This window comes from Cynocephalus volans, chromosome 1 (assembly GCF_027409185.1).
Source record: "Cynocephalus volans isolate mCynVol1 chromosome 1, mCynVol1.pri, whole genome shotgun sequence".
Lineage (NCBI taxonomy): Eukaryota > Metazoa > Chordata > Mammalia > Dermoptera > Cynocephalidae > Cynocephalus > Cynocephalus volans.
The window spans coordinates 86,047,832-86,073,790 of record NC_084460.1 but is presented as its reverse complement, the minus strand read 5'-3'; the positions used below and the strand labels follow the sequence as shown (position 1 = coordinate 86,073,790).

At 34.7% G+C, this 25,959-nt stretch overlaps 1 protein-coding gene and 1 non-coding gene across 2 annotated transcripts in view; both read left to right on the top strand.

Moving 5' to 3' along the window:
* The window catches only part of KPNA4 (karyopherin subunit alpha 4), a 50,452-nt gene extending 36,088 nt beyond the window's left edge, over positions 1-14,364 (top strand). Inside the window, exons 12-17 of the mRNA XM_063088431.1 lie at positions 1,306-1,434; positions 2,833-2,937; positions 6,718-6,789; positions 8,023-8,185; positions 10,598-10,692; positions 12,390-14,364. Of these exons, the coding sequence (XP_062944501.1) occupies positions 1,306-1,434; positions 2,833-2,937; positions 6,718-6,789; positions 8,023-8,185; positions 10,598-10,692; positions 12,390-12,488 (663 nt within the window). The 3' untranslated portion in view covers positions 12,489-14,364. The remainder of the gene's footprint in view (positions 1-1,305; positions 1,435-2,832; positions 2,938-6,717; positions 6,790-8,022; positions 8,186-10,597; positions 10,693-12,389) is intronic.
* On the top strand, positions 1,643-1,971 carry LOC134366010 (small Cajal body-specific RNA 7). Its single transcript, XR_010022228.1, has one exon. It is a non-coding gene; the product is annotated as a small Cajal body-specific RNA 7 (non-coding RNA).
* Positions 14,365-25,959: the final 11,595 nt, after the last annotated feature.

The following is a 25,959-nucleotide window of genomic DNA, read 5'->3' as shown; positions in this document are numbered from 1 at the left end:
TGTCCATGGAAGACATACAAATGGTCAATTAGCACATGAAAAGATGTTCAACATCATTGGTCATTAAGAAATACAAATCAAAGCCACACTAAGATACCACTTCACACCCTCCAGGATGGCTGTAATTAAAAAAGACAATAACAAATGTTGACAAGGATGTGGAGAAATTGGAATCCTCATGCACTAATGATAGGAATGTAAAATGGTGCAGCTGCTTTGGAAGACAGTTTGACAATATCTCAGAAAGTTAAACATAGAGTTATAATATGAACCAGCAATTCCACTCCTAGTTATATACCCAAGAGAATTGAAAACACATATCTATGCAAAAACTTGTTCACAAATGTTTGTAGCAGCATTATCTACAAAAGTCAAAAAGTGGAAACAGTCCAAATGTCTGTCTACTAATGATGTTTAAGTAAAATGTGACACATTCATACAGTGAATATTATTTGGCCATGGAAAGGAATGAAATACGGATACTTGCTATAACATGAACTTTGACATTATACTAAGTGAAAGAAGCCAGATGTAAAAGGGCGAATACTGTTTAATTTTTATGAAATGTCCAGAATAGGTTTATTCATAAAGGTATCATAGTGTTTTGCTAGGACATGGAAGTGAGAGAGATAGGGGTGACTGCTCATGGAAACAGGTGTTCCTTTTGGGGGTGATGAAATGTTCTATAATTAGATACTGGTAATGGTTGTACAACTTTTAATATACTAAGAATTATTGAAATATACACTTGGAAAGGGCGAATTTTATGTTATGTTAATTATATCTCAATTAAAAAGAAAAGCCTGGGTCATTTTTCTTGTGGAAGGAAAAATAGAGATAAGAAGCTATAACTTAGCAGGAAAGGATCTAATGCAACTACAGAAAAAATGATTGATAATGCAAAGTGATATGGCAGTGAAATCTCATGTTTAAGCACTTTCCTGCTTTGCTTCAGAAAGGCACTATGTTTTGTTTTTAATTTCTTAAACTTTAAATCTAAAGTACTATCTTATTTTCTTTGTGGCACTAATTACTATCTAAAATTATCCTCCTTATTTGTTCATTGACACTCTTCTCTTACAATAATGTAAGCTCCATAAGCTGGAACTTGTATCTGACCTATTCACACCCCTTTTTCCTAGACCAGTGCTTTTTGAGCCTAAAGTAGTGCTCAAAAAAGATGGGTTAGTTGGAATAAAAGAATGAGTGAATAAATACATTTATTTTTCATAAGCTGTCTAACATACCATTTAATAAAGAGTATTTCACATAGAACAAATCTCATTAAATCTTTTTACATTTCAGACTGCTGCACTTCGAGCTGTGGGCAACATTGTTACCGGAACTGATGAGCAAACACAAGTAGTTTTGAACTGTGATGCTCTTTCACACTTCCCAGCACTCCTCACACATCCCAAAGAGAAAATTAATAAAGTAAGTATTTTTAAATACTATTCAATAAATAGCATATAAAATATCAGCAATATTCATTTGTAAAATTTGGGTGTCAGAAGTGTCTGATTTTGATTAATATGAACTGTCATTTAGACATCATGAGAAAAGAAAATATTTCTCTCGATATCACAGATTAGTATATGATTTTTCCATGTATAACAATTGTAGAGTGCTGTTCTGGCTCTCTTGGAAATGATGAAATAGAGATAATTGGGTGTTGAATGTTGTATGACTGGAGATTTTTAATATGTATCTATAAGTAATTCTAGGTTTAATATCTTATAAATATTTAATAGAGAGCGTGTGTGCATGTGTGTGTGCTTGTGGCGGCTGTGGAAAGGGGGCACTGACTGGTGATGCTGATATTGGAGTGCATCTGAGGCTGTTGGAGGAATAACATGGGTTGTTGATTACAACATTGCCGATGATTACAACCCAAGAACAGCTCACCTAACTGGCCCATCACCCTAAAATCTCTAACGGGTTCATTAAACATGATCCTGTGATCTGATCCAAAAGAGCCAATTGTACACTAGCTAATACTAATATTTTTCTGGAGTAAAACTTGCTTTCTACTTTTTAAAAGTAAAGAAAATATTTCCCTTTAGTAAATTGGTAAATTTAATAATTTATTAAGTTTGGTAAATTATAGTAATATCCTACATAGGATTTTGAGTAGATATTTTGTCTTGTTTAAAGCTAACTGTGGTTTCAGTATGCATTTATTATCTATCAAACTTGTAAAACACTTGGGAGCAGCATCATCCTGGCAAAAGTAGCACCATTATGGTGTAAAGGGTAACATAAAGAGATCATTAAGGTAGACCAGTAAAGCAATCAAACATCTGGTTCCACTTTAACTCTTGAGAGAAATGGTACAGTGAATGACTATAATAAATAAGTGTACTAAAAAGCAGCACACTGTTTCATTTTTCATGTCTCCATTATTGTGGATTATTGAGATTTATCTACTTTGGCTAGGACTCTTAATCAGAATAAAATAGAAAATAAAGCACATTATGTGAGGGAAGGGTGCTGCACCTCATTTACAACAGTTTTAGGATTTCTCTTTGTATTGTAGCTCATCAATTCCTTAGTATTTGTTCAGCCAAGCTTCTTTTGAGTCATACTGTTTGGGAGCATTGCTTTCAAGAATTCTTTGAAGGGTTAGCCATTGTGCCTTGGATTAGGGCTATTAGCAGTTTGTCCCAAGAAAATATTTAAAAGGGTGTAGAGGAATTCAGATTCGTAAGCTTTTTATTATGAAACTTATTCCATAATAAAATCACTTGGATAATGTAGGGAATGCTTTTTTTCCTAGTTCAGATGCAGATTTTATCTTTTAATGAGAAATATTGAAAGGTTCTTGTTCTACAGGAAGCCGTGTGGTTCCTCTCTAACATCACTGCAGGAAATCAGCAGCAGGTTCAGGCAGTAATTGATGCTAATCTTGTACCGATGATTATACACCTTTTGGATAAGGTAAGTAAATCATCTTATGTATATCTGAGTGAGGGGAAAGGGATTTAAATCAAACAGATTATGTGAATATGTACTTTTCTTTTTATTGAATTAAAACCTGCACAGTGGCATGAATACTACAGTAAAGTAGTGTTAATATTAAAACTTTTGAGCCCAGCAGATTTTATATACAAGAAACATTTTCAAGGGAAGCTACTGGTCCTTTTTCCTTATTATTCTTTTGCCAGAATTGCCATAACCCTGGGACTTACTACAAATTATTACATACTGTTCTAAGCACTTTACATATGTTACCTCATTTAATACAATAAGCCTATAAGATTAGGAATTATCCACACTTGACAGATGAAGAAACTGTGGCATAAACAAATAAATTGCCCAAAATCAAATAGCAAGTAAGTGTGCTATTAATTGTGTGTCATATCATCTCTCATGCTCATATTAACATTTGGGGAAAAGATAATTTACAATGTCACAGTCACAGCATGAGCACTTTTCTGACTACTGATCTATAGTTAAAGTGAAAATATCTCTGTATCTTCTATTCCTTTACATTCCCTATAACTTGGTAGATCAGGTTTAGTTTTTTAGGCAAGAATACTTCAGGCATTATTCTGTACGTTATAATGAGTCTCATCAAGAGACCCACAATCAGTTTGTCCTATATCTAGTGATATTAAGATTGATGAGTGATCTCAGGTATTATCAGCCTACTCTAGCTGATGGTGATAAAGTTATCCATCAATCTTTCACCTAATGGTTTTTAGGTAGTCATTGATGATCATTGCCTGGATCCCTTACTTTATTAGGAGTTGCAAAATGGTGACTTTCCAATTCTGTCATTCTTTATGTATTGGCCATGATTGTTCAGTAAAGAGATTTTCTTTATTGGTTACTCCGAAATATAGTTCGTATAGGAATGGCAAGATAAATGCTTAATTCTTTCTCCTTATCAGTTGTTTTTTAGAATGACATGATTCCCTAGCAACCCTGAAAGGAGACCAGGGTGGATTTTTTAGTGTCATTAGGAAGTTAATTTTTATATATTTTGCAATTCTTAGTCCATTTTAGTTGTTAACTCTTTTTGACACTCAAGTTGACCATGACCAATGAGAACCTCTTAAAGTTGGTGCCTGTTTCTTTTTTTTACACACCTAGTAGTTTTTGAGAGCTTCCTCAGTCTTTGGACGTGACATGATTTCCAGGTTTATCTTGTATGTTTTCTGACCTAGACCTGGAATTAACTATTTCTTCAGGTGTCTTGATTCCTTTTTGTAGGGAATGGTGTTTAAGAATCATAGTTTAGGTATAAGGATGATCATGGTTACAAGGTTGTCATTGTTTCTAGGCCTGAGTAAGCAAAATAAATGATAGGTATTTTTGCAGAAAGTGAAAGATAATGAGTTCACGAACATGCGAACTCATAAGAAATGAATCATAAATGAAAGGAAGCTATCAAATATTACTGGATATTAAAGATAATTTTTTATTTTTACTTCTTTGATTTTGTATTTGATTCTTTTTCTCATGCTGAAAATCCTCCTAAAAACATGAACATAATTACCTCTTTGCCTTATATATTGGAATATATCCTAAAGACAAAGAAACCTGGTCCTGATTTTCAGCATAAGAGAAAAGAGATGTAAATATAAATATATTTTTATGTATTTATGTATATAAATATGTGGTATGTCAAAATAACGTGACCACATTGCCACTAACAAAAAAGATTTCTTTGAAAGTTTTGCCTTTAGGATATATTCCATCATTGATGTACTTAATGTATCACTTAAATAATTCTTCCGTGTGTGGTTAAGCCACCAGTTTCATACACAGATTTATTGTTGGGGGGAATTACTTTGGTTTTTTATTTTAATTTTGATTTTCTGGTTATATAAAGCCATTTATATGGTTTCCAAGTGAAAAATATATGTACCTTACTTTCAGGGTACACATATAGAGGTCTAATTTCCATTTGTTTTTTACTCCCTATTCTCTATCTTCCTCTACGGATAATCATTTTATTAGTTTTCAGTTATCTTTCTGTTGTTTCTTTTTAAAATAAAAGCAAATGCACATGTGTATGCTTATTTCTATCCCTTCTTACCCAGAAGGTAGCTTACTATATATTCAGACGTTACTTTTTTGTTGTTGTGTTATAATAATATATTCTTGAGATCATTTCTATAGCACTATCTATAGAGCTTCCTGTTTCTTATTTGTTTACTTTTTCCTTATTGCTTTTATAGCTACATAATACTGCATTGTATGGATACACTATAATGTATTCAATCTTTTTTTTTTGGACCAATAAGGGGATCACAACCCTCGGCACGGTGTGCTCTGCACCATGCTCAGCCAGTGAGCGCACCAGCCATCCCTATATAGGATCTGAACCTGTGGCCTCGGCGCTACCAGTGCTGCACTGTCCTGAGTGAGACACGGGGCTGGCCCCTAATCAATTGTTGATGACATTTGAGATATTTCTAGTGTTCTGTTGTTAAATAGTACTTTAAAGAATAGCTTGTTTTTTCCATGTTTTTACCAGGTTATATTTGGGATTTACTGGGTTATGTTTGGGTAAACATATGTTAATTTTGCTATACAATGCCGATTCTCCTCTATAGGGATTATTATACCATTCTGGACTTCTACCAGCTTCACTGACAAATATTTGGATTTTCTCAGTCTGATAAAGATGAACAGATATCTCACTGCTGTTTTAATTTGCATTTGTCTTATACATGTTTTTTCTTAATACATTAAAAGCATTTTTCAGGTTGCTTATTTTAATATTAATAGCTGCTTATTTTATTCAGTACATTTACTGTAATTAATTAATTATGCCCCTATTGAGAATTGTGGTTGCTTTCACTTTTTAGTCGCAGTACTACTGTGACCATATATAGAAAGATATATGATGTTACTTTGTTTTAAGTTATTCTCTTGGTAAATTCTCAAATGTGAGATTACTAAGTCATATGACTTTTTAAATGATTTTTAAATAAACTTTTTCAATTTGTATTTGAGGGCCGATCCCGTGGCGCACTCAGGAGAGTGCGGCACTGGGAGCGCAGCAATGCTCCCACCGCGGGTTCAGATCCTATATAGGAATGGCCGGTGCACTCACTGGCTGAGTGCCGGTCACAAAAAAAAAGTCAATTTGTATTTGAAGGGCAATGAATATATAACATCTTTTATCATAGTTTCATTAGTGGTAGATATTATCATTTTTTAAACTTTGTTATGAGTTTAAAAGGATATGTTATTTTGCTGGCTAGCTAGCTCAGTTGGTTAGAGTGAGGTGTTATAATACCAAGGTCAAGGGTTTGAATCCCTATACCAGCCAGCTGGTTGGAAAAAGAGGATCTGTTGTTTTAACTTGACTCTTTGTAGTGAGGTTGTAGACTTTTTCAAATTTTTCTTTACTAATTTTATTTCATTCATCATTGACTTCATTTAATCTGATGTTATTGAATAGTAATATCAAGTCAATTTGTTTCCAGATCACAAAAAGGAGTCTCCATATGTTTAGGGTAGATTGGGTATAGTTCACAGGTTTATCTTAGTAAGTAAAAGTTTTGTACATATCTATATATATCTATAGATATATATATCGATATATATCTATAGATATATCGATATATATATCTATAGATATATATAGAAAAGCTTAGAAGGAAACCTGGGGAAATAAGCAGTTGAAAATCATTTCAGAAAACATTTTTTCCAGTTTACCCCATATTCCAATTTGTAGCCTTTTGCTTTGCTTTTTTACAGGGAGATTTTGGCACTCAGAAAGAAGCTGCTTGGGCCATAAGTAACTTAACAATTAGTGGAAGGAAAGATCAAGTAAGTTGAGCTCATGTTTATTTCTCAAAACTGGTAAAATAACAGTATACGTAATTCTAAGATTTAGATTTAAGTAAATCATAATTTAAAATAATAGCAACAAAACAGACATTCTGATTTTTTTTTCACATAAAAGTATCACCTTGACTTCCTTTAGTCATATTCCATAGAATAGAAGTGTTCTTTTCCCAACTTGTTGGCCTACAAGAATTTTTTAATCTATAGTAAGATTGAGGCCACTATAGTCAGTATAGCCAGGGTTGTTCTTTTGTTTTTTGGTTTTTTACAGTTTTAAGAAAGAACAGACTTTTTTTAGGTTAATATTGCAGAAAGAAATTGGCTCAGAGATTCTCCTAACAAGTAAACCACAAAACCTCTACAAACAAACAAACAAACAAAAAACAAATTCACCAGCAGGAAACCAAATAAAGAATTAAACTCAACCAGACTCAACCAAATGGCTGGGATTAGGAACTAGGGTGAGGAGTGTGAGGTGCCTAGGGTGTAAAATTTAAAGAGGCACTCACTCTCGGGGTTGTGCGTGTGACAAAGCTTCTCACTGTGCCAGCTGGCAAAGGAACAGTAGATCTGTTTCACAGAGGTGAAAAAGGGTGAATTGAAGCTGAGTGACAGTAAATTGATAACTCACAAAAAAGCTGTGGACTGGTGATGAGCAGTGAATCCATTCAAATATGAATGCAGAGCAGGAATAGAAGTATAATGCATAGAAATAGTAACTAACAAAATATTAAAATGATTGGAAAATATTATGAAACCAATAGAATAGTGAATTGATAGGTGGCCATGCATATGAGAATGTGAAATGTTATAGCAAAGAGCCAGTGGATCCTGTCACATAGAACCATTGTCGTTTTATAAAAATAACATGCAGCCTCTTAACTGATCTCATAATTTCTTACTCTTAAAGGGGAAAGGGCCTTTGAAGGAAGTATTCTTCATAGCAAAAAATATTCAATATGAATTTGAGTGATTCTTCAACTTTCATTTTAGTTTTTTCCTAAATTCAAGAAAAATTTACTACATTTGAAAGAAAAGGAGGTTAGATTAATAATATAGTCTAACTTAACATGGCAAAGATGAGGTCATGTTTCCATACTCAAAGTTTTAAAGTAAAAGTTATTTCAGTGAGATAATATGGTACATTTCAGTGAGATAATATGGTACACAAAGTTCACATACATTTTATTATTTCATGGTGTTTTTATTCTTCAGGTGGCCTACCTTATCCAACAAAATGTTATTCCACCTTTTTGCAACTTGCTGACGGTAAAAGATGCACAAGTTGTTCAAGTAGTACTTGATGGACTAAGTAATATATTAAAAATGGCTGAAGATGAGGCAGAAACCATAGCCAATCTTATAGAAGAATGTGGAGGTAAGTTTATTATAAGTTAGTGTTTCACATTTTAATGTTCTTTTTGTGACTACTTTTATTTCCTGACTAATGTAGCACCTCTGTATTTTTCTGTCTTAGATAATCAAGTAACAGAATAAAATAAATACTATATTCTATATTTATAGTCCTGCTCAGTCTCTTGCATATGCTTAGGTAACTGAATTGGTGCCATGTATTAAACAGGCACTGTACTGAGGTACTGGGAAAACAACAGTAAACAAGACACAGTCCTTGCCCTTAAGGCATGTAGTCTAGTCTTGAAAAGTATGAACTGATTTAATGTGCTAATTACCCTAATAGAAATGTACAACAAAATGGGATACCTAATCCATCCTGGAAGAAGCAGGAAGTGAAACCTGAGCTGGATTTTGAGAGATGAATAAGGATTAATAAAGTAAAAAGGGATGAAAGGTGATCCAGGCAGAGATAACACCATGAGCAAAGTCTGAGGTGAGAAATAGCATTCAGCAAATTATAAGTAGTTCATTGTTGCTGAATCACAAAGTATGGAGTAGAAACTACCAAGAGATGATAGCCAACAACCAGATGCCTCAAAGTCCTGTAAGTTTTGTAGCACAGCAGATACTTTATAAGGCAGTGGTTCCCAAATCTGGCTGTGTAGCAGAGCCACCTGGAATGTAAACAAAACATATTAGCTTTCAACTCTTATAGACAGAAAATGGAAGTCTCAGATATGGTTGTGGAACATAATGTAAGTGTTGTCAACCTGTATAAGCATAAAGGTAAGGTATTTCTGACAAGTTGAGAAGTGAGTGAAAGTAGAGGTAACTGCAAGCATGGGACAACCATGTCTTCAACTAAGTGGGGGAGGTCAAGAGGATGGAAAGTAGCATATTTAAAGTTACTAAAGTGACAAAATCTAACAAAAAATAATGCATAACTATCAAGTTAGGAACAGGAGATGAGGAATAAATGTTAGGAAATTAAATAGGGAGTAAGTACCAGAAAAATTAACAGGCATAGTTAATTATTTTTCCTTCTTGATTTTTTTTTTTACCATGCATTTTAATTACTGAAATATTTTTATATGTTAAAATAAAAAATATAGATTCTTGAGCATTGCCTAACTCCCTGGAGGTAAGACCCAGGAATCTTTATTTTATAAGCTCCCCAATGAATTTTGCCATAGATTATGACAAAGCCTTTGGAAGCTTTTACCAAGGGGACTGGTGTGTTTAGATGGAACATGGATATCTTGGGAATGGGGCCTTTGGAGATAGAAGGCATGGAGACCAGTTTGGAGAGTATATAGTGGTTAGGCCACAATAATTGAAGACAGTAATAATAGAGACAAAGAGAAGATGACAAGATTCAAAAAATGGATAGACTTTGGGGTTTTTGAGATTTGATTGTGAGATATTGAAGAAAAGGAGAACATAGGCTGTCTCTCAGATTTCAAGCTATTGTTAATTATTACAAAGTAAGAATACAATTATAGGATGAACATTTCAAATGAAGAGGGCAAATAACAAACTGTGTTTGGGCAGTTTGAGTTTTAGGCACCTGTGAAATATCCTGGTGAAATTACCATGCAGGCATTTGAATTTCATGCATGTGAGGCAAATGAAGCTATAGATTTTCAAATCCTCAGCCTGTATGTAGTAGCTACATTTTTTAATGGAAGGACCCTAAAAGGAGAGTGTGTAGAGGGAAAAATGAGCCCAAGATAACTTCCTCCATTTAAGGAATGAATAGAGGAAGAACACTTATGAAGGGTCAGTTTCACTTTATTTTAGAGGCCTTAAATTTATTACTTCTATAAAGTAAAACAAGATCCAGTTTGTATATCAACAAGTAGATATATATATATACACACACACATTGTTTTTAATGTTTCTGCCTATGATTTAATGAACTCATTAGTGTTTACAGGGAGAATTCACTTTTTCCCTGAAATACTGTGGTTGATCTTGATCATCTTCACGAATACTTAACAGGCGTCTTAAGCTTCATGTTTATTAATCACCAGTATTTTTAATTTCTTTTTCATACATGCTCACTAGAAAAGCATGGCAGATGCTAGAAAGTAGGAAGATTCTGCTTTTTACTTTTAACAAAAGTAATTTTACGTGTTAGTACTCTATAAACATTGACTATATATATTATCCTGCTTAGTAGATGTCCCTTTGCTAACTTATACATTTACATGCAGTAAGACACTCAAGTTGGTAATTTATTTTAAGAAAAATATGCTACATCTTTGTTCATAAAATCTCTGTATATTTAAGATTCACCTTCAGAATAGATTCCCCAAAATTGTGATCCAAAAAATTTGCAAACCAAAAATTGGATTATGTGTTTCCAAGATTATTGTAACTTGTCACTACTTTTTAAATATTACCATTGTTTCACTCATAAAATTTCTTGCAGGACTGGAGAAAATTGAACAACTTCAAAATCATGAAAATGAAGACATCTACAAATTGGCCTATGAGATCATTGATCAGTTCTTCTCTTCAGATGATGTATTTCATAATTTTATAGTTTTCTTAGTTTTATGTATAAATAAAAGTCTGGATGAAATAATGGTAGTAAGCTAGAGGATGTATGTATTTTTTAAAATGGAATTAAAATAGGTATGTGACAATAATGTCATGGCTTTATAAATAAATATTTCAATATTTTAAAATTCCTTCAGGGCATATTAACTCTAATGGCAAAAAGGTAAGGATTTTTTTTTTTTTTTTTTGGGTGGCCAGCCAGTACAGGGATCTTAACCCATGACCTTGGGGTTACAAGGCTGTGCTCTAACCAGCCGAGTTAACTGGCCAGCCCTGAGGATTTTTTTTTTTGATACTGGATGAGTCAGGCTTTATTTTCACTTGCTATCTTTATAGTTCTCATATTTTTTATTGTTAATATCATAACTTCTTTATAAACAAAACAGTCATACTAGCATAGCCTATATTAAATTTTGTATGGCAGTAAATTAGTCAATCCACATTTGAAAATGTTGCCCTGTTATTTTTATTTGGTGACCAAAAACAAATGAAGATAATACATAGAAGAAATGAAAATAATAAATTATCAGAAAAGATAAGGCACTATACAGTGTAAGGTATAGTATACCAAAGTATCTTCAGATTGTCAGTATATAGTAGTTGAAATTAAAGTATTAACTTATTTTTAGTATTACCTCTTTGGGAAAGTAAATCTAAAATTAAAGCAGTTGCTCCTTAGAAAATTATAATGGTTAGATACAGCCACCAATAGATTTCTTGAATGATTTTCTCGACTTTTCAGATAAGTCTTTTACCACATACTTTTTCACTTTATCAAAAAAGAGTGGAATGTTATTAAATGTTTTGTTAAGCATGGATAGTGTGAACATTAACCTGAAAAGGACAATACTAGAAAAGAAAATGATAGACTACTTACAGATGTCGAACCTAAGTCCTATTTAGAATAAAATGCCAGTTAAATAAATCAGAAATAAAATCTAGAAAAAGCATACTCGGTTAAAAGTAACTTTAATCATATGTCTTAAAGTTGGATTTTGGAAGTCCTAATTTGCATATGGTGACAAGGCCTTATGATTTCTAATACCTCAATATGCAGTTCTTTGTTACTCTCTTACATGAAAAGAATAATTCAGGTAGGTGTACATGATTATAAGAACTACACTGTAGGCTTGTAATTTTGTGGAATTTCAAAAAAGAACTTTTAGACATAAACCGTATAGAATATTATTTATCCATTTTTAACGAGCTGTTATTTTACTATTTTAAGCCCAAATACCATTTGTCTCTGATTGGTATTAAAAGACTAACCAAAGATTATACTTACTTTCCAAAAGTGGTGGCATTAAATTTTTTTTTAATGTCATCAACTTTATCTACTTGCCTGGGTAAAGGGGAATTGTAGTACCAATGTGTATCCGCTCAGTTTGAGACTTAGGAGTATCTCCAATTTTGTATGGCTATTTCGTACTTTTGGAAATATCTATCTTGCATATTCTCATAAGTTTCATTTCATTTTGGCATCTCTTAAGAAAAAGGCTTTACAAAGTGTTTCAGCTTTCTAAAGAATGGTAGGACAATATTGACACTCATCTCTGTTACCCGTTTTTTTTTTTTTTTTAAGGATAATAGGAATATTATTATAATGCTATTTATGTGTACTCTAAAACTAACCATAACATTATTTTTCTTTTCCCCCCTAGATTGATGAAGATCCTAGCCTTGTTCCAGAGGCAATTCAAGGTGGAACGTTTGGTTTCAATTCATCTGCCAATGTACCAACGGAAGGGTTCCAGTTTTAGAAAGATATTGTGGAAGTTAGGTACAATGCAGCACTGAAATATATATATATATACATATATATAAAAAGGTTTGATCCATCAAGCTTGGCTCATGGGATCTGCTGCTGCATTAAATCGGGAAAGAAAATGTGAAGATTTCATTTGGAATCACAGAAAATACCCAAATGAGGTCAAGATGGCGAGTGGGTGCGAGTGAGAATGAGTGGCAAAAAGTAACAAAAACTTTACATGAATGCTTATTTAGGTCGTCCAAAGTAAAAAGGGCTACAGGTCACAGTTCTTCAGTGCCTGAGAAGGAACATTGACTTACTCTATATCAACGGAGGGGAAAGTGCAGTACTGTCATCTTCAAGCCTTGTAAGCATGAAAGAATAGGATGCCCATAAGTCAAAGGAAAATGAGCCCAGGCCTCGCTATGAAGCAGTGTGTGAATGGACAGTGTTGAATGAATGTCTGGCTCAGTGATGGAGAGCCAGGTTCATCTTTCAAATCTAGGGCTCTTCACTCATGAAGCAGACTCCTAGTCCTGGAGTGACTGTGTACGAGAGTGTGGTTGTGGTGCTGTATGTGAACGCATGCAAGCTTGATTCGCCTTCAGGGGGCTGATAACAAACCTAGTAAATCATCAAAGGGAGATCATAAGTGTTAATGTACACTGGACATGAAAACAAAGACCGGTTTAGCAGCAGACATTGGTTTACTCTGCAGCCTGTGTTTTCTATTTCCCCTCTTCCCTTTTCCCAACCTGACCCTCCCCCCTCCTTTTTTTAAAAGTTTTTATTTACTTTACCTAGTATGGCTTTTTTTTAGTTGCTTCTCAAGTCAGAAAACTTTTCAGGAAGGTTTCCCTGTGCATTTGCACCAGATGAATGTTTGATGCTATGAAAAGCTTTCCATATCATCAAAACTAATTTGTGTAGATTTTTGCATGAAAAAAATCATAAATTACCCTCAAAAATAGACTGTGTTGCAGTACACAAGTTGCCATAATAGTATAAAACAGTAAAATGTGCTTAAAAAGCCATTCTTTTCATTTTCAGAGATAACATAAAGATCTTTGCATGAGGTAAATCTACAGCATAGTTCATTTTTAGATTTTGTTGAGTCCTGTAAAGAGGAAGGAGAAAAAGTTTCGGTTGTGGTAGAATACCGTGCTGTGTTTAAATGTTACTTGTTTTCAAACTTTGTTTTCTATGAAAATGATATGGAAACTTCTAAAATGGAATTTGGTGCATATGTACTGCTGAATAAAGACCGATGAAGAGGTTTGAGTAGATGTACAAATCAAGTAATGGTTTGAACACCTTTAATAATATGCCTAATCTGTTCAATTGTTTTAGAATCTTTTTATCTTAGATGTAGGCAGCCATGAACAATCTATTTTGAGCCACTTTAGGGAGAAAACTTTGTATTTTTAAAACTTGCATAAAAGTTATGCAAGTGGTTTTTATAAATTGGAATAATACCTCAGTTTTGAGGTTATGCACACTAAATTAAATGTGACATAAATTAATTTGTACAAAAAGAACTCTTTATAAGGTGGCTCATTGTAGGAAATCCTGTGCCTTCCCCTTTGAGCACAAGTGTTGCATGAACAACAGTTTGCTATAAGAAACATACCAGATTAGCCACCATTAGCATCTATATCTACTTTGTGTTTAAAAATCAACTGGTAATTCTGAAACACTGTAGAATGGATAAAAATTATTTTGTGATCATAACTCTTTGTTGAACTAGAGTATTTTTGCAGCATTCCTTTGTCATCAGAAACATGGTTAAAGTTTAAAACTAGAAGCAGCAGAAAACTAGCTTGTAAAATTTATCCAAGTAGAATGCAGGCTAGGCTGTCTTGGGGAAATAAACATTAAAATTTAAAGCAATGTTTTACATGGGGTGTGTATGTGTGGTGTGTGGATTTTTTTTTTTTTTTTTTTAATACTAATGTAAAGTTAGAGTATAACTCAGTGGCTTATATTACCTTCTTAAGCTTTTTACCTAGAACCAATGTAACAAAAAATTTCATAAATTCTGTAATTGCATTATAGACATAATAGCCCACTGAATTTGTTCAGTTGACACCATCTATGCTTCTGCTCTCTCCTTGTTCAAATCAAGGTTTTGACCTTCATTCACTCCAAGCAGGTTAAACTGAGATGACATGAACTATATTTTAAGTAGTCCTATAACTTCAACATATGGCCCCAAATGATAGATTGCATACAAAGCATGGTTTTAACAGAAAACTTTAGTTACTGGAAGGTGAACATAACAGTACTTTGCATAATTTGTGTTTCTAAGTAAACAAAAATCTCGTTTATAGTAAGCCAGTGAGCTTGTAATAGGCTAGTTAGTTTATAGAATAGTTATCTTTATATATAAAATAGGTTGGAGTAATATTAACAAGGGCTACCTGGAGTTTTAAGTATTTTATTTCTACCTATGGTCTCATAGGTCATTGATTTTTTTTTTAATAGAATTCTAGGAAGGGCTCTTCTGTGTCTGAAAGTGTTTCAGTATAGCTAACAGTTCACCACAGTTACCTGATTTAAACACAACTCTTTTTTTAAATTCTCAGTGATTTAGGAAATTGATTCATTTCTAACATAGACCATTATTTCTGGTGAGGGAAAAAAATGGAATAAATCTAATAAGCTAAATGTTTTTGACTTTTTTGTCTTAAACTGTCTTTTTTGAGCATTGGGCCCTTCTCAGTTGCTATAAAAGTTAAGAATACCGGCCCCTCCCCCCCAAAAAAATATATATATATAAAAGAGCTGTGTGAGAAGCCGTAGTCTAAAATATATATATATTTTTGGCGGGGGGGGGGGGGGGGTGGCTAGTCAGTACAGGGATCCAAACCCTTGACCTAGGTGTTATCAACACTGTTCCCTAACTAACTGAGCTAACCAGCCAGCATAAAATATATCTTTAAAGGTATTATTTGCTGTCTGATTTTCATAGACTTTAGTAATTGTGTGTCATGGTGGAATTCGTACTTCCCATATTGCTCTGGACCAAATCTAGAGCATATCTATAATTGAAGCTATCCACTAATCATTAGAAATACATTTGGAAGGATGTGAGGGGTGTGGTGTAATTTAGTTTAAGTTTACCTTGACTACAATTCACAGGTTAAGGAGTTTTTCTATGCTTTTTTAAAGGTGTAACTGCATTGTAAAATCACTGGGTTTATTATAACAAGTAATTTATGGGGTACCCTTTTTGAATTTTTCATTGCTTCAGTTCCCTCCAGAAAAACGTTACAGAAATTAAGCTAAATTTTGGCTTTAAAAACTGGTTGCCATGTAACAAATTACCACATTAGTGGCTTAAAACACCAAATATATTTTGCTATTTCACAGTTTCTGTGGGTCAAGAGTCCAGTTAGGGTTTAGCTAGGTCTCTGCTCAAGGTCTCACAGGGCTGCAATCAAATTGTCAGCCAGAGCCACAGAATTCTTGCAGCTGTAGAACTGGTAGCTTGATTCGTCAAGTCCAGCAGGAGAATTTCTAATCTCAGGGAAGGCCCTAAGCCCTCTTTTAAAGGGCTTACCTGATTGGGTCAGGCCCACCCTCCGACAGGATAATCTCCCTTTTGACTAACCCAAAGCCAGACTGATTAAGTACCTTAATTACATTTGCAAAATCCCTTCACCTTTGCCCTACATTGTAATCCAGTCACAAGGTGATATCCATCATATTTACAGATCCTGCCTGCATTCAAGGGAAGGGGCTATACAGGGTACATATATCAGGGCATCTTGGGAGCCATTTTAGATTTCTACCTACCATAAGGGAATATCAGTATTTAGAACTGGAGCAATGTAGACGTAATCACCTTATATAGTGCAAGCTTAGTTTTGGATCAAGGTCACCTGTGAGAACCTAATGAAAACTTGGACCAGCTTCCCCCCAAAAATATATATGTGTGCAGTTTTCCATACAGTTTTAGAGGATCCGTAGGAGTCCATGAATTAGAGTATGATCTGTTATCCTCCCCTTCAGATGATAGTTGTCAAAATGTGATATGCCCAAGGTCACACAGCTGCTAAGGGCCACATAAGGCCCAGATCTCAACTCGTATCATTCAGTGCTTCCAATTACTATCATTTAGATATTGTGAACTAATCCAAAAAATGTTTATGTAGCTTTTCCTAGCTTGTTTTGTATGCTTAGGAATGGCTAACATTGTTACAGAAGCTTACATAAATCTTGAAATTGTTTGACCTTTTTCAGTTTTCAGAGTTGAATCTTTCATTGAAGCTATTAAGGTGAAGTATAAACAGGCCAATTTAGCTTTAATCAAAAGCATATACTAATTGTTAACTCCTGAGGTTTGGCGAATTATTTACCTTTTTATGTATAAAATTTCCATTAGACTGTATTGTTGACTGTTTTGAAGTACAAGATATTTGAGTATTCTTAAACCGTTTTTTGCTTTTTACTCATGTTGGCAAAACTCATTAAATATCAGCCAATAATTAAATGACAGGAAGGAAAAATTTGTCCAGACATCTGATGCAAACACTAAACTAGCAAATCTGTGCCTGACAAACTTGACATTTTGAAGATTTAAAGGAAAAAGGGTATGTAAAAAAAAAAAAAATACAGTAATAAAGTGTTGCTGCATAGATGCCTTTAAATCAGATCAAGGTGCACATCGATGGCCTTAGTGCAATCTTAATTGTTAGGTTAATAAAGGAAGATGAAAAAATGATTTGTAAAGCCTGTATTCCAATGTGATTGGACACAAGTGTGAACTATAGTGTCTCATTTCACATTAACTATCACATCAGTCATGGATAGGGAAGGTAGATTTAACATTTTTTCCCCTAAAGCCTTAACCTAGCAGTTCAATTAATTTTGAACGTTCTAAGTCCTGGCTCTTCAGGTGAGACAAATTTTGTCCAGGATGTCCATGTCGAGTTGTACTGTTCATAAAATTAACTTGACAGCTACTACTTTGTGTATAAGAGCAGCTGAGTATGAAGAAAAGTAAATGTTCCTGCAGATTCTTTCTAATCTACCTCCCACCAGAGGACTGCAGTACTCCCTTACAATCACTTATATTCTCTTTGCCCAAATTTCTGCCTTCTTTCTACAAGTTTTGTATTTTTTATAGTTCTAAATATGCTGCCTACTCCAGGTTACTTAGTTCTTCCACTTTTATTCTTTTTAAAAGAAATTTTTATAACCTTTTTCACTTAACTTTTTTTTCTTCAAGCATGAATCCTATTTTCACTGACCATATCTTACCTCTGATGTGTGTAGCCAGTGGATTCCTTATCTGTGGTTACTCTCTAATTTTACCCAAGATTTCTTGCAGCTTTATTTTGAAACATCTGTTAAAATTTTCTGATAATTTGCTTTAATTTACCTGCTTTTTGTGGCACTCTCAAACTCTAATTACCTGCCTTCCAGATAATTCCCTCAGTGTCCCGTCCTCTCCATTGCTCTGTTTTTGAGCCCTGTGAGCCACCCGTTCCCCCATTTTTTGTGTACATAGTTACCTTTTTACTCTTTTTAGGTACAGTGATAATATCCAACTCTTGGACTTGGTTAAGGAGGGTATCTCTCTCAAAAAAAATCACTCCCTATTTTGACTCAATTGGCAAGGGAGAGAGGATCAAGATCAAGATAACTATTCTTTCTCCTATGGTATTACCATACTTCTTGTGTCTTAGGGGTTGTCCCCCCAGTTCAACTCATTAGCAGGAAATTTATCTATTACCCATTCTGGGTATTTTCTACCTTTAACCGTTTCCCTTTGTACCTGTATATTCTGCCATAAATCTAGTAGCTCCCAGTGTGATTTCAAGGTGCACCACCTGTGTAACAAGCAATTCTGCCATATCTGTATTGTTACATCCAGTCCAGTGGTCATTAGCATAGTGGCAGTTCTGGTCATCTTAACTTTTTCATTAAGTTACATACATCCATGTATATTGAACTGGTGCAGAGAAACTGGGTTTTTTTGGCTTTTACCTTTGAAACAGTTTAAGAATGGTCTAGGACAGCTGTTAAATTATCTAAATAGTAGTGGGCCGACCCCGTGGCTCACTCAGGAGAGTGCTGCGCTGGGAGAGCAGCAGTGCTCCTGCCGCGGGTTCGGATCCTATATAGGGATGGCCGGTGCGCTCACTAGCTGGGTGCGGGCGACACCAAGCCACGGGTTCCGATCCCCTTACTGGTCACAAAAAGCCAAAGGAAAAAAAAATTATCTAAATAGTAACTTTGTTCCAGTCTAAGTCACCACATAATCAGAGGTGCTAAAGGAGTACTGAAAAGGTTCTGTTACCCCATTATCTCTCTCCCCATATTCCTCATTTTGCAATTCTCCCCACCTGCGGGTAGTAGGGAAAGAGAGAAGCAGAATATAGGAAGTGTCTTGTTTGCATCCTGGTTTTCTCAACTCCACTCTATGTCCCTTGAGTATTCTAAATATCTGTCCCCTTCAAGAAACCAAGAATATATGCAGGACTTTACCATCCTTGCCATCCCCATTAAGCCTTATTTTACGGTATGTGTTTTTTTATGGTAATTTTTGAGTCTGTAGTGTCTGTTCACTCATTGCTCCATTGCATCTGCATTTCTCTGTCTTTCAGCTAGATTGTAAGCTCCTTAAGGGCAAGGTCAGCATATAAGTAAAGCTCTGTAAACACCATGAAGGTGCCATGAGTTCTATGGGCACTCAATAAACATTTGTGATAATAATGATGCAACTTCTCACATGAACTGATTGTAGTGACTACTTTTGAAAGTCTTCCTTCAGTTTGGAATTTTTTAATTTGCCTGAGGTTTAGAGTTTTAGGTTTTAATTTGCCTGAGGCTTTTAATTTAATCTGAGATTTGGAAGGCTTTCCTATAGGAAGAAAAGAGACTTCATCCCTTGCCACGTGAATGTTCATTTCCTTATTTCCTTTTCTTCACTTTTAAATTTTTACCCAATGTTAGATCTGGATATTTGACATCATAGGATATTGAAGTGGATCCTCATGAGTTTTCAAATACCAGTTTTACGTACTGTGAAGCAGAGATAACCTAATATCATCTGATACTGTTGACATCATTCATTGTTTTGAAATATGTCGTTTATTGAAGTAACTTTCCATTATGATAATAGATGTTTTTACAAAGAAAATATCCAAACCATGAAGATAAGTGATTGCAGTTTCGGTCAGTCAGCTATAGTATGAAGTTATTAGAATGCTTTGGCTTAACTGATGTTGCAGTGTTCATTTATTAAAATAATCACATAATTACATAAGCTTGCTTCTGCATGAATAGCAATTATACAAATTTTTATTTGCTGGAAATAATTAGGAGCAAGCACAAGGAACATACTCTTACCATTCTAATCAGTTCTGACCATCACTATGTTGTTTACCCATTCTTTTACTATTGGCTTTTGCAGAGGCCCTAGATACAAATTCATACAGTAGCCCCTTTGAGAGATTATCTAGCTTCAAGTCAGCTCCGTCACTTAACTCCTGTGGGACTCTGTATAGTTATTTTATCTTTATGTACCTCAGTTTGTTCATCTGAAAAGCGGAAAATAGTGCCTAAGTCAGTGGATTATTATTTGGCTTAAATGAGTTAATTCATGTGAAGTACATAGAATAATTCTTGGTAGATAATAAACACTCGTTTATAGCTAATTTGCTGTAAGTAAAGGCAGAAGCTTTATTTCTATATTTGACAAATTTGTGAGAACCCCCACTGGGCTAGGCATTAAACCAGGAGCTAGGGATACAAAAACCAATTAAAATGTAGCACTTGATCTCAATTTAGTTTACTGAAAGACACAGTTATGAATGGATACATGAAAGAAATGATAAAGTACAATGATAGATGTACATGACACCTTAGGTAAAAACCCCATTGCTTTGGGACTGGATCAGCATTTGATGGAGCACACTGAAAATTTAGACTTAGTATTTCTAAATTCATTATCACCAACTTCAGATTTTCTTCATCTATTCACACTTCAATTTTCCCCCCTTCCTTCTCCCTGCTTCTCCCTCACTCTTACTAGATGACCTTTCCTATTTCAGTGGGGAGAGGTGGCGAAGAGAAACTGTATGAGGAACTCCCTCAGCTCACTCACAGCTTAGAAACCCACTTAGCTATCACTCATGCACTCCTTCCTGTTCCATTAGAGGAAGTATCTTTCCTCATAACTAAGGCAATCCCATTTTCTTGAATGCTGTTTACTGCTATTTCTCAGGAATCTCACACTATGAATTATGGCTTCTCTCCCCTTTATATTCAACTATTTCCTTTCCTCGTGGTCCTACCCATTAACATTTAAACATGCTCAAACTTGTTTCATCTTAAGAAAGCTCCACACTCCCCTTCCAGCTATTAACCCATCTTCCCCTTACCATCACAGCCAAAGTTCTTATTAGAAGTTTGCTTGCTCTCTCCAATTGCTCAAATCCCATTCACTTAACCAATTCCAATTTCTCATTCGCTTCCGTCACTCCATAAAGTGCTTGAAAAATCACAAGTGCCATATGTGTCACTGAAATAATTGGGCAATTTTTGTCTGTCTTGGCTCAGAAACATCAGACACTTGACCACTACTAGATTTCCACAACACATTGTATTTCTTCTCTGACCACTGCCATCTCCCTCCATCCCCCCAAGACCTCTACCCAGCATTTTGTCTCCCTTCTAGTACATCTTTCTCCTTGGTCATTAAATGTCTGAGTTTTTTAAGTCTCAGCCAAAGGCTTTCTTACACCAAACTCCCTTTATTCAATGCAAAGATAAAATGACCACACTTCAATGATCATCTGTGACATGCCAGAGACCCCCAACTGAATACTGGCTTTCTCTGAAATCTCATACTGCCTTCTTGAAATTTCCACTTAGATGTCTGAAAAGCATCCACAACTCAGCTTGTCCAAGACAGCCCATGTTCTTCCTCTTCTACCTCCAAGCACAGTTCTCTTGCATTGTTCCCTATCTCAGGGATGCCACCTCCCCTCACTCTAAAGTTCTTCAAAATGGCTCTTGGATCTATTCACTCATTTCCGTTTCTACCTCCTCAGTCCGACCCTCATCTCTCTTCTTGAACCATTCAAAAGTCTGTTAAAATGGCCTGCCACAGCCACTGTGGCCTCTTCCAATCTGATCCCTTCATTGAAGCCACAGAGGTCTTTCTAAAATCAGATCTGTGTGTGCCAGCATTCTTACTCTTCATATCTTCTCACTGCTCTTAGAATAAATACTAAATTTTTTTCTCAATTAAATTATTGGAAATTTCAAGCATGTGCAAAATTAAAATACAATAGTCCTATTTGCATCATCCAGTTTCTACTATCATCAACACAGTGGTCAAACTTGTTTTATCTCTGGCCCACCCACCTTTGCTTTCTCCCTTGGATTATTTCATTTCATTATGTATCTCTGGGAAATTTAAGACATTTCATTATGTATCTCTAGAAAAATTAAGATTTTATTTTTTTAGCATAACCACAGTACTATTATCACATTTTTAAAAAATTAACAATTCCTTAATGCGGGCATATATTTAGTGTTCAAATGTCCTTGATTTAAGGCAAAATCATTAACATGGCCATGGCCTTTCATTTCCTGGCTGCTGCCTACCTCTCTAGCCGCTTCTCACACACACCACTTCTCTGTTTCAACTGCACTAGCTTTTCAGCTACGCCTCTTTTAAAAAAACTTTATTAAAGGCCCTCTTAGAATTCCATTCCTTTAGAGCACATTGAAGTTCACATCTAAAATTCATACATTAGTAGACTACAGCAGGAACCATATAGCATATTGCCTGGAACATAGAGCACAAATATTCTTTAGATGAATGAATAAATTAATTTATGAAAAGGGGATGCATACTTAGCCCAGACTTGGGGAAGACGGGTTGTCAGGGAAGTCTTCCTGGAAGAAGTAGGACCTCCTAACTGACTAAACAGCCAAGTGAAGTGGGGGCAAGGGCCTTCCTCTACGAACAATGTCAGGGAAGGGAAAAGCAGAATCATTTTAGTCTAAAAGTTTACAGCAGGTAATGGTGGAAAGGGACCAGAACAAGCAACACATAATATGCTTTATTTAGAGGAGGGACTTAGGAATTTCTAGTGGGAGAGTATCATTGTCAAATTTGGACTTTTAAATAAATCACTCAACTTTTTTGAAGATTGATTTCAGGTTGACAAGAATAGAGGTAGGAAAACCAATTAGGAAGTTTTTAGAGCAATTGAGTATGAGATAAGGAAGTCCTGAATAGGGCAATACATAGTTGAAACAGAAAAGAGGAGATGACCAAGAAAATATTTAGGGGTGTGTCCATTATCAATTAAGTGTCTCGCAGCTCCAAATCCACTTTTCTTTGCCCTATTTTGTGACACTAGAGCTGAACTGTGTAAACATTTTTCTTTCACCAGCTGGCACAATGTTAATTTTTGTCAGTAGAGAACACTGGCATTGACACCACAAGACTATTGTGGCAGGAAGACATTTCTGGGTTCCAGTGTCCATTTTTACTATTCACCACTGGAGTCCAGTGGCCCTCAGCGACCAGCTACTGTTGTGCTTTCAGACCATGTTTTCTTAACATGGCAGCCACTTCAAGCAGTTCCAACAAGCCACTTCCACAGCACTGTAGATATGTGTGTATCATGTAGAAGATACAAAAATATATATACAGTAGAAATTTTATCCAAGGAATAAACCATAAGAAATCTGCCAGATTAAGATGAAGAAAACTTTGTGTTCTCTGCAGGAAATCATGTAATCTCAATATATAAACTCTCAAAACTCAATGATAAGAAAATGACCCAATTTAAAATGAGCAAAAATTTTCACAAACACTTCATGAAAGATTGTGGATTTACCATAAACATCTGAAAAGATATCAACATCATTAATTATGAGAAAAATTCAAATAAAAACTATGAAGTATCAGCACATACACCTATATTACAATGCTAAAATTTTAAAAACTGACAATACTAAGTGCTGATAAGGATGCAGAGCAACTGGAACTTCCATACATTCCTGGTGGAATGCAAAATGTTCCTGTCTTTTTGGAAAACAGTTCTGCAGTTTCTTATAAAGTTAAATGTGCACTTTACCCTACAACCAGCAATACCACTCTTAGGTATTTACTCAAGGGAAATGAAAACTTTCTCTACATGAAAACGTGCATGTGAATGTTTATAGCTATATTATTAATAATCACCCCAAATTGGAAACAACTCAGTGAGTGGATAAACTGATACATCCATATAATGGATTATTACTTAATAAGAAGAAACTGATAAACACAACATGGATGAGTTTCAAATGCATTATGCTAAGTGAAAGAAACCAGATTCAAAGACTTCATATTATATGATTCCATTTATACGACAATTTGGAATAGGCAAAACTATAAGGATAGAACAGTGATCAGTGGTTAGCTTGGTCTGGGGAGGGGAGATATTGACTATAAAGGGGCCCAAGGGAAATGTGGGAGGTGATGGAGAATTGCTATATTTTGATTGTGGTGGTTACACAACTGAATTCATCTGTCAACATTCATAGAACTGTACATTAAAAAGGGTACTGTTTACTGTGTGTACATTATACCTCATTTTTCAAAAAATGCTACTGTTGAATGCAAATGTTTTACAGTTTTCTTAAGAAAACATAAATATGTCAGTTCTTCCAAGTTGATCTTTTAAAAGCAAAAATATAGAAAAATAAATTTAAAAAAAATATATATATAAATAGGAATATTTATGAAAATTCTGAAAAGGGGGACTAGCTCTGTCAGATTTTAAAATATAAGTTCACAATAATTGACTCAGGAATAAATAACTCACTAGAACCAAATTTTTTAGAAATCTGGAAATAAACCCAAACACATATATTATGTGTATATATTATACATAGTATAATATTAAAACATAATATATATTAAAGGTAGCATCTTAAATAACAGAAATGATAAATTATTCAATAAATAGTAACGGAAAACTGAGTAGATATCCAGAGATAATGTTGGCTTCATACCTCACACCTTACCAGGAAAAATTCAAATGAATAAAAGTAAAAACAATACTATAAAAGTACTAGTGGAAAGCTATGAAAGAATTATTATATAACTGCAGAGTAGAGAAGATCTGGGTATATACAAAAACTCAGAAGCCATAAACAAGAAATAGCTAAATTTACATAAAAAATAAAGGAGGGGGGAGCTGACCAGTTAGATTAGTTGGTTAGAGTTCAGCCTATAACACCAATGTCATGGGTTCAGATCCCTGTATCAGCCAGCCACCAAAAAGTAAATAAATAAATAAATAAAAATTATTAGAGGGCCAATTTTTCTAACATATGAAAAGGTCCTACAAATCTATTGTAAAATGCTCAATGGAAAAATGGACAAAATATATGAACAGTTTAAGAAAATATAAAAGGTTCTGTTATCTTACCCATAACACATGAATTGTGTTTCCCTAAAATTCATGTATTGAGGTTAACCTCCAGTACCTCAGAATGTGACCTTATCTGGAGATAGGGTCTTTGGAGAGGTAATCAAGCTGAAATGAGGTCAGTAGGGTGGTCCCAGTATGACTGGTGTTCTTGTAAAGGGAAATATGGACACACACATGGGGAAAACGCCACAGGAAGATGAAGGCAGTAATCAGAGTGATGCTTCTACAAGCTAAGGAATGCCAGGGATTGCCAGCAACCCATCAGAAGCCGGGGAACAGGCATGGAACAGATCCTTCCTCAACAGCCCTCAGAATGAACGAATCCTGCCAATACAATGATCTTGGACTTGCAGCCTTTAGAACTGTGACAATAAATTTCTATTAAGTCACCCAGTTTGTGGTACTTTGTTTCAGCAGCCCTAATAAACTAACACTGGCTCTTATATGACGATATATTCAGTCTCCCCCACAGTAAGTGAAATTCAAATTAAAACTGAATTTTTAATTTTTGGTCTATCAGATTGCTAAAGATCAAGAGTCTGAATAACAAAATGTCATTGATATGCAAAAACAGTACTCCCATACCTTGCTGTTTGGAGTGCTAATTGGTATAAACTCAGTGGAGATGAATTTGACAAAATCTATCAAAATTATAAATACATGTATCCTTAAAGTGTGTAAAATGGCATATATACAAAATTATCCATTGCATCAGCATTTAGAATAAATACTGGAACTAATCATCAACAGAGGTCTGATGAAATAAACCAATATCCATACAATGGACTATTTTACAGCTATTAAAAAACAAGGAAGACTTTTTGTGTTCTGACATAGAAAAATATCCAAAATATTATTAAAAGGCTGAAAAAACTAAATATATACAGTTTACAGTATTTTAACATTTGTATTTTTAAAATAATATACCTGTACATACAGTTGTACCTCGGTATCCTCAGGGGTTTGGTTCCAGAACCCCATGTGGATGCTCAAGTCCCACAGTTGCCCCTGTGGACACACGCAGAT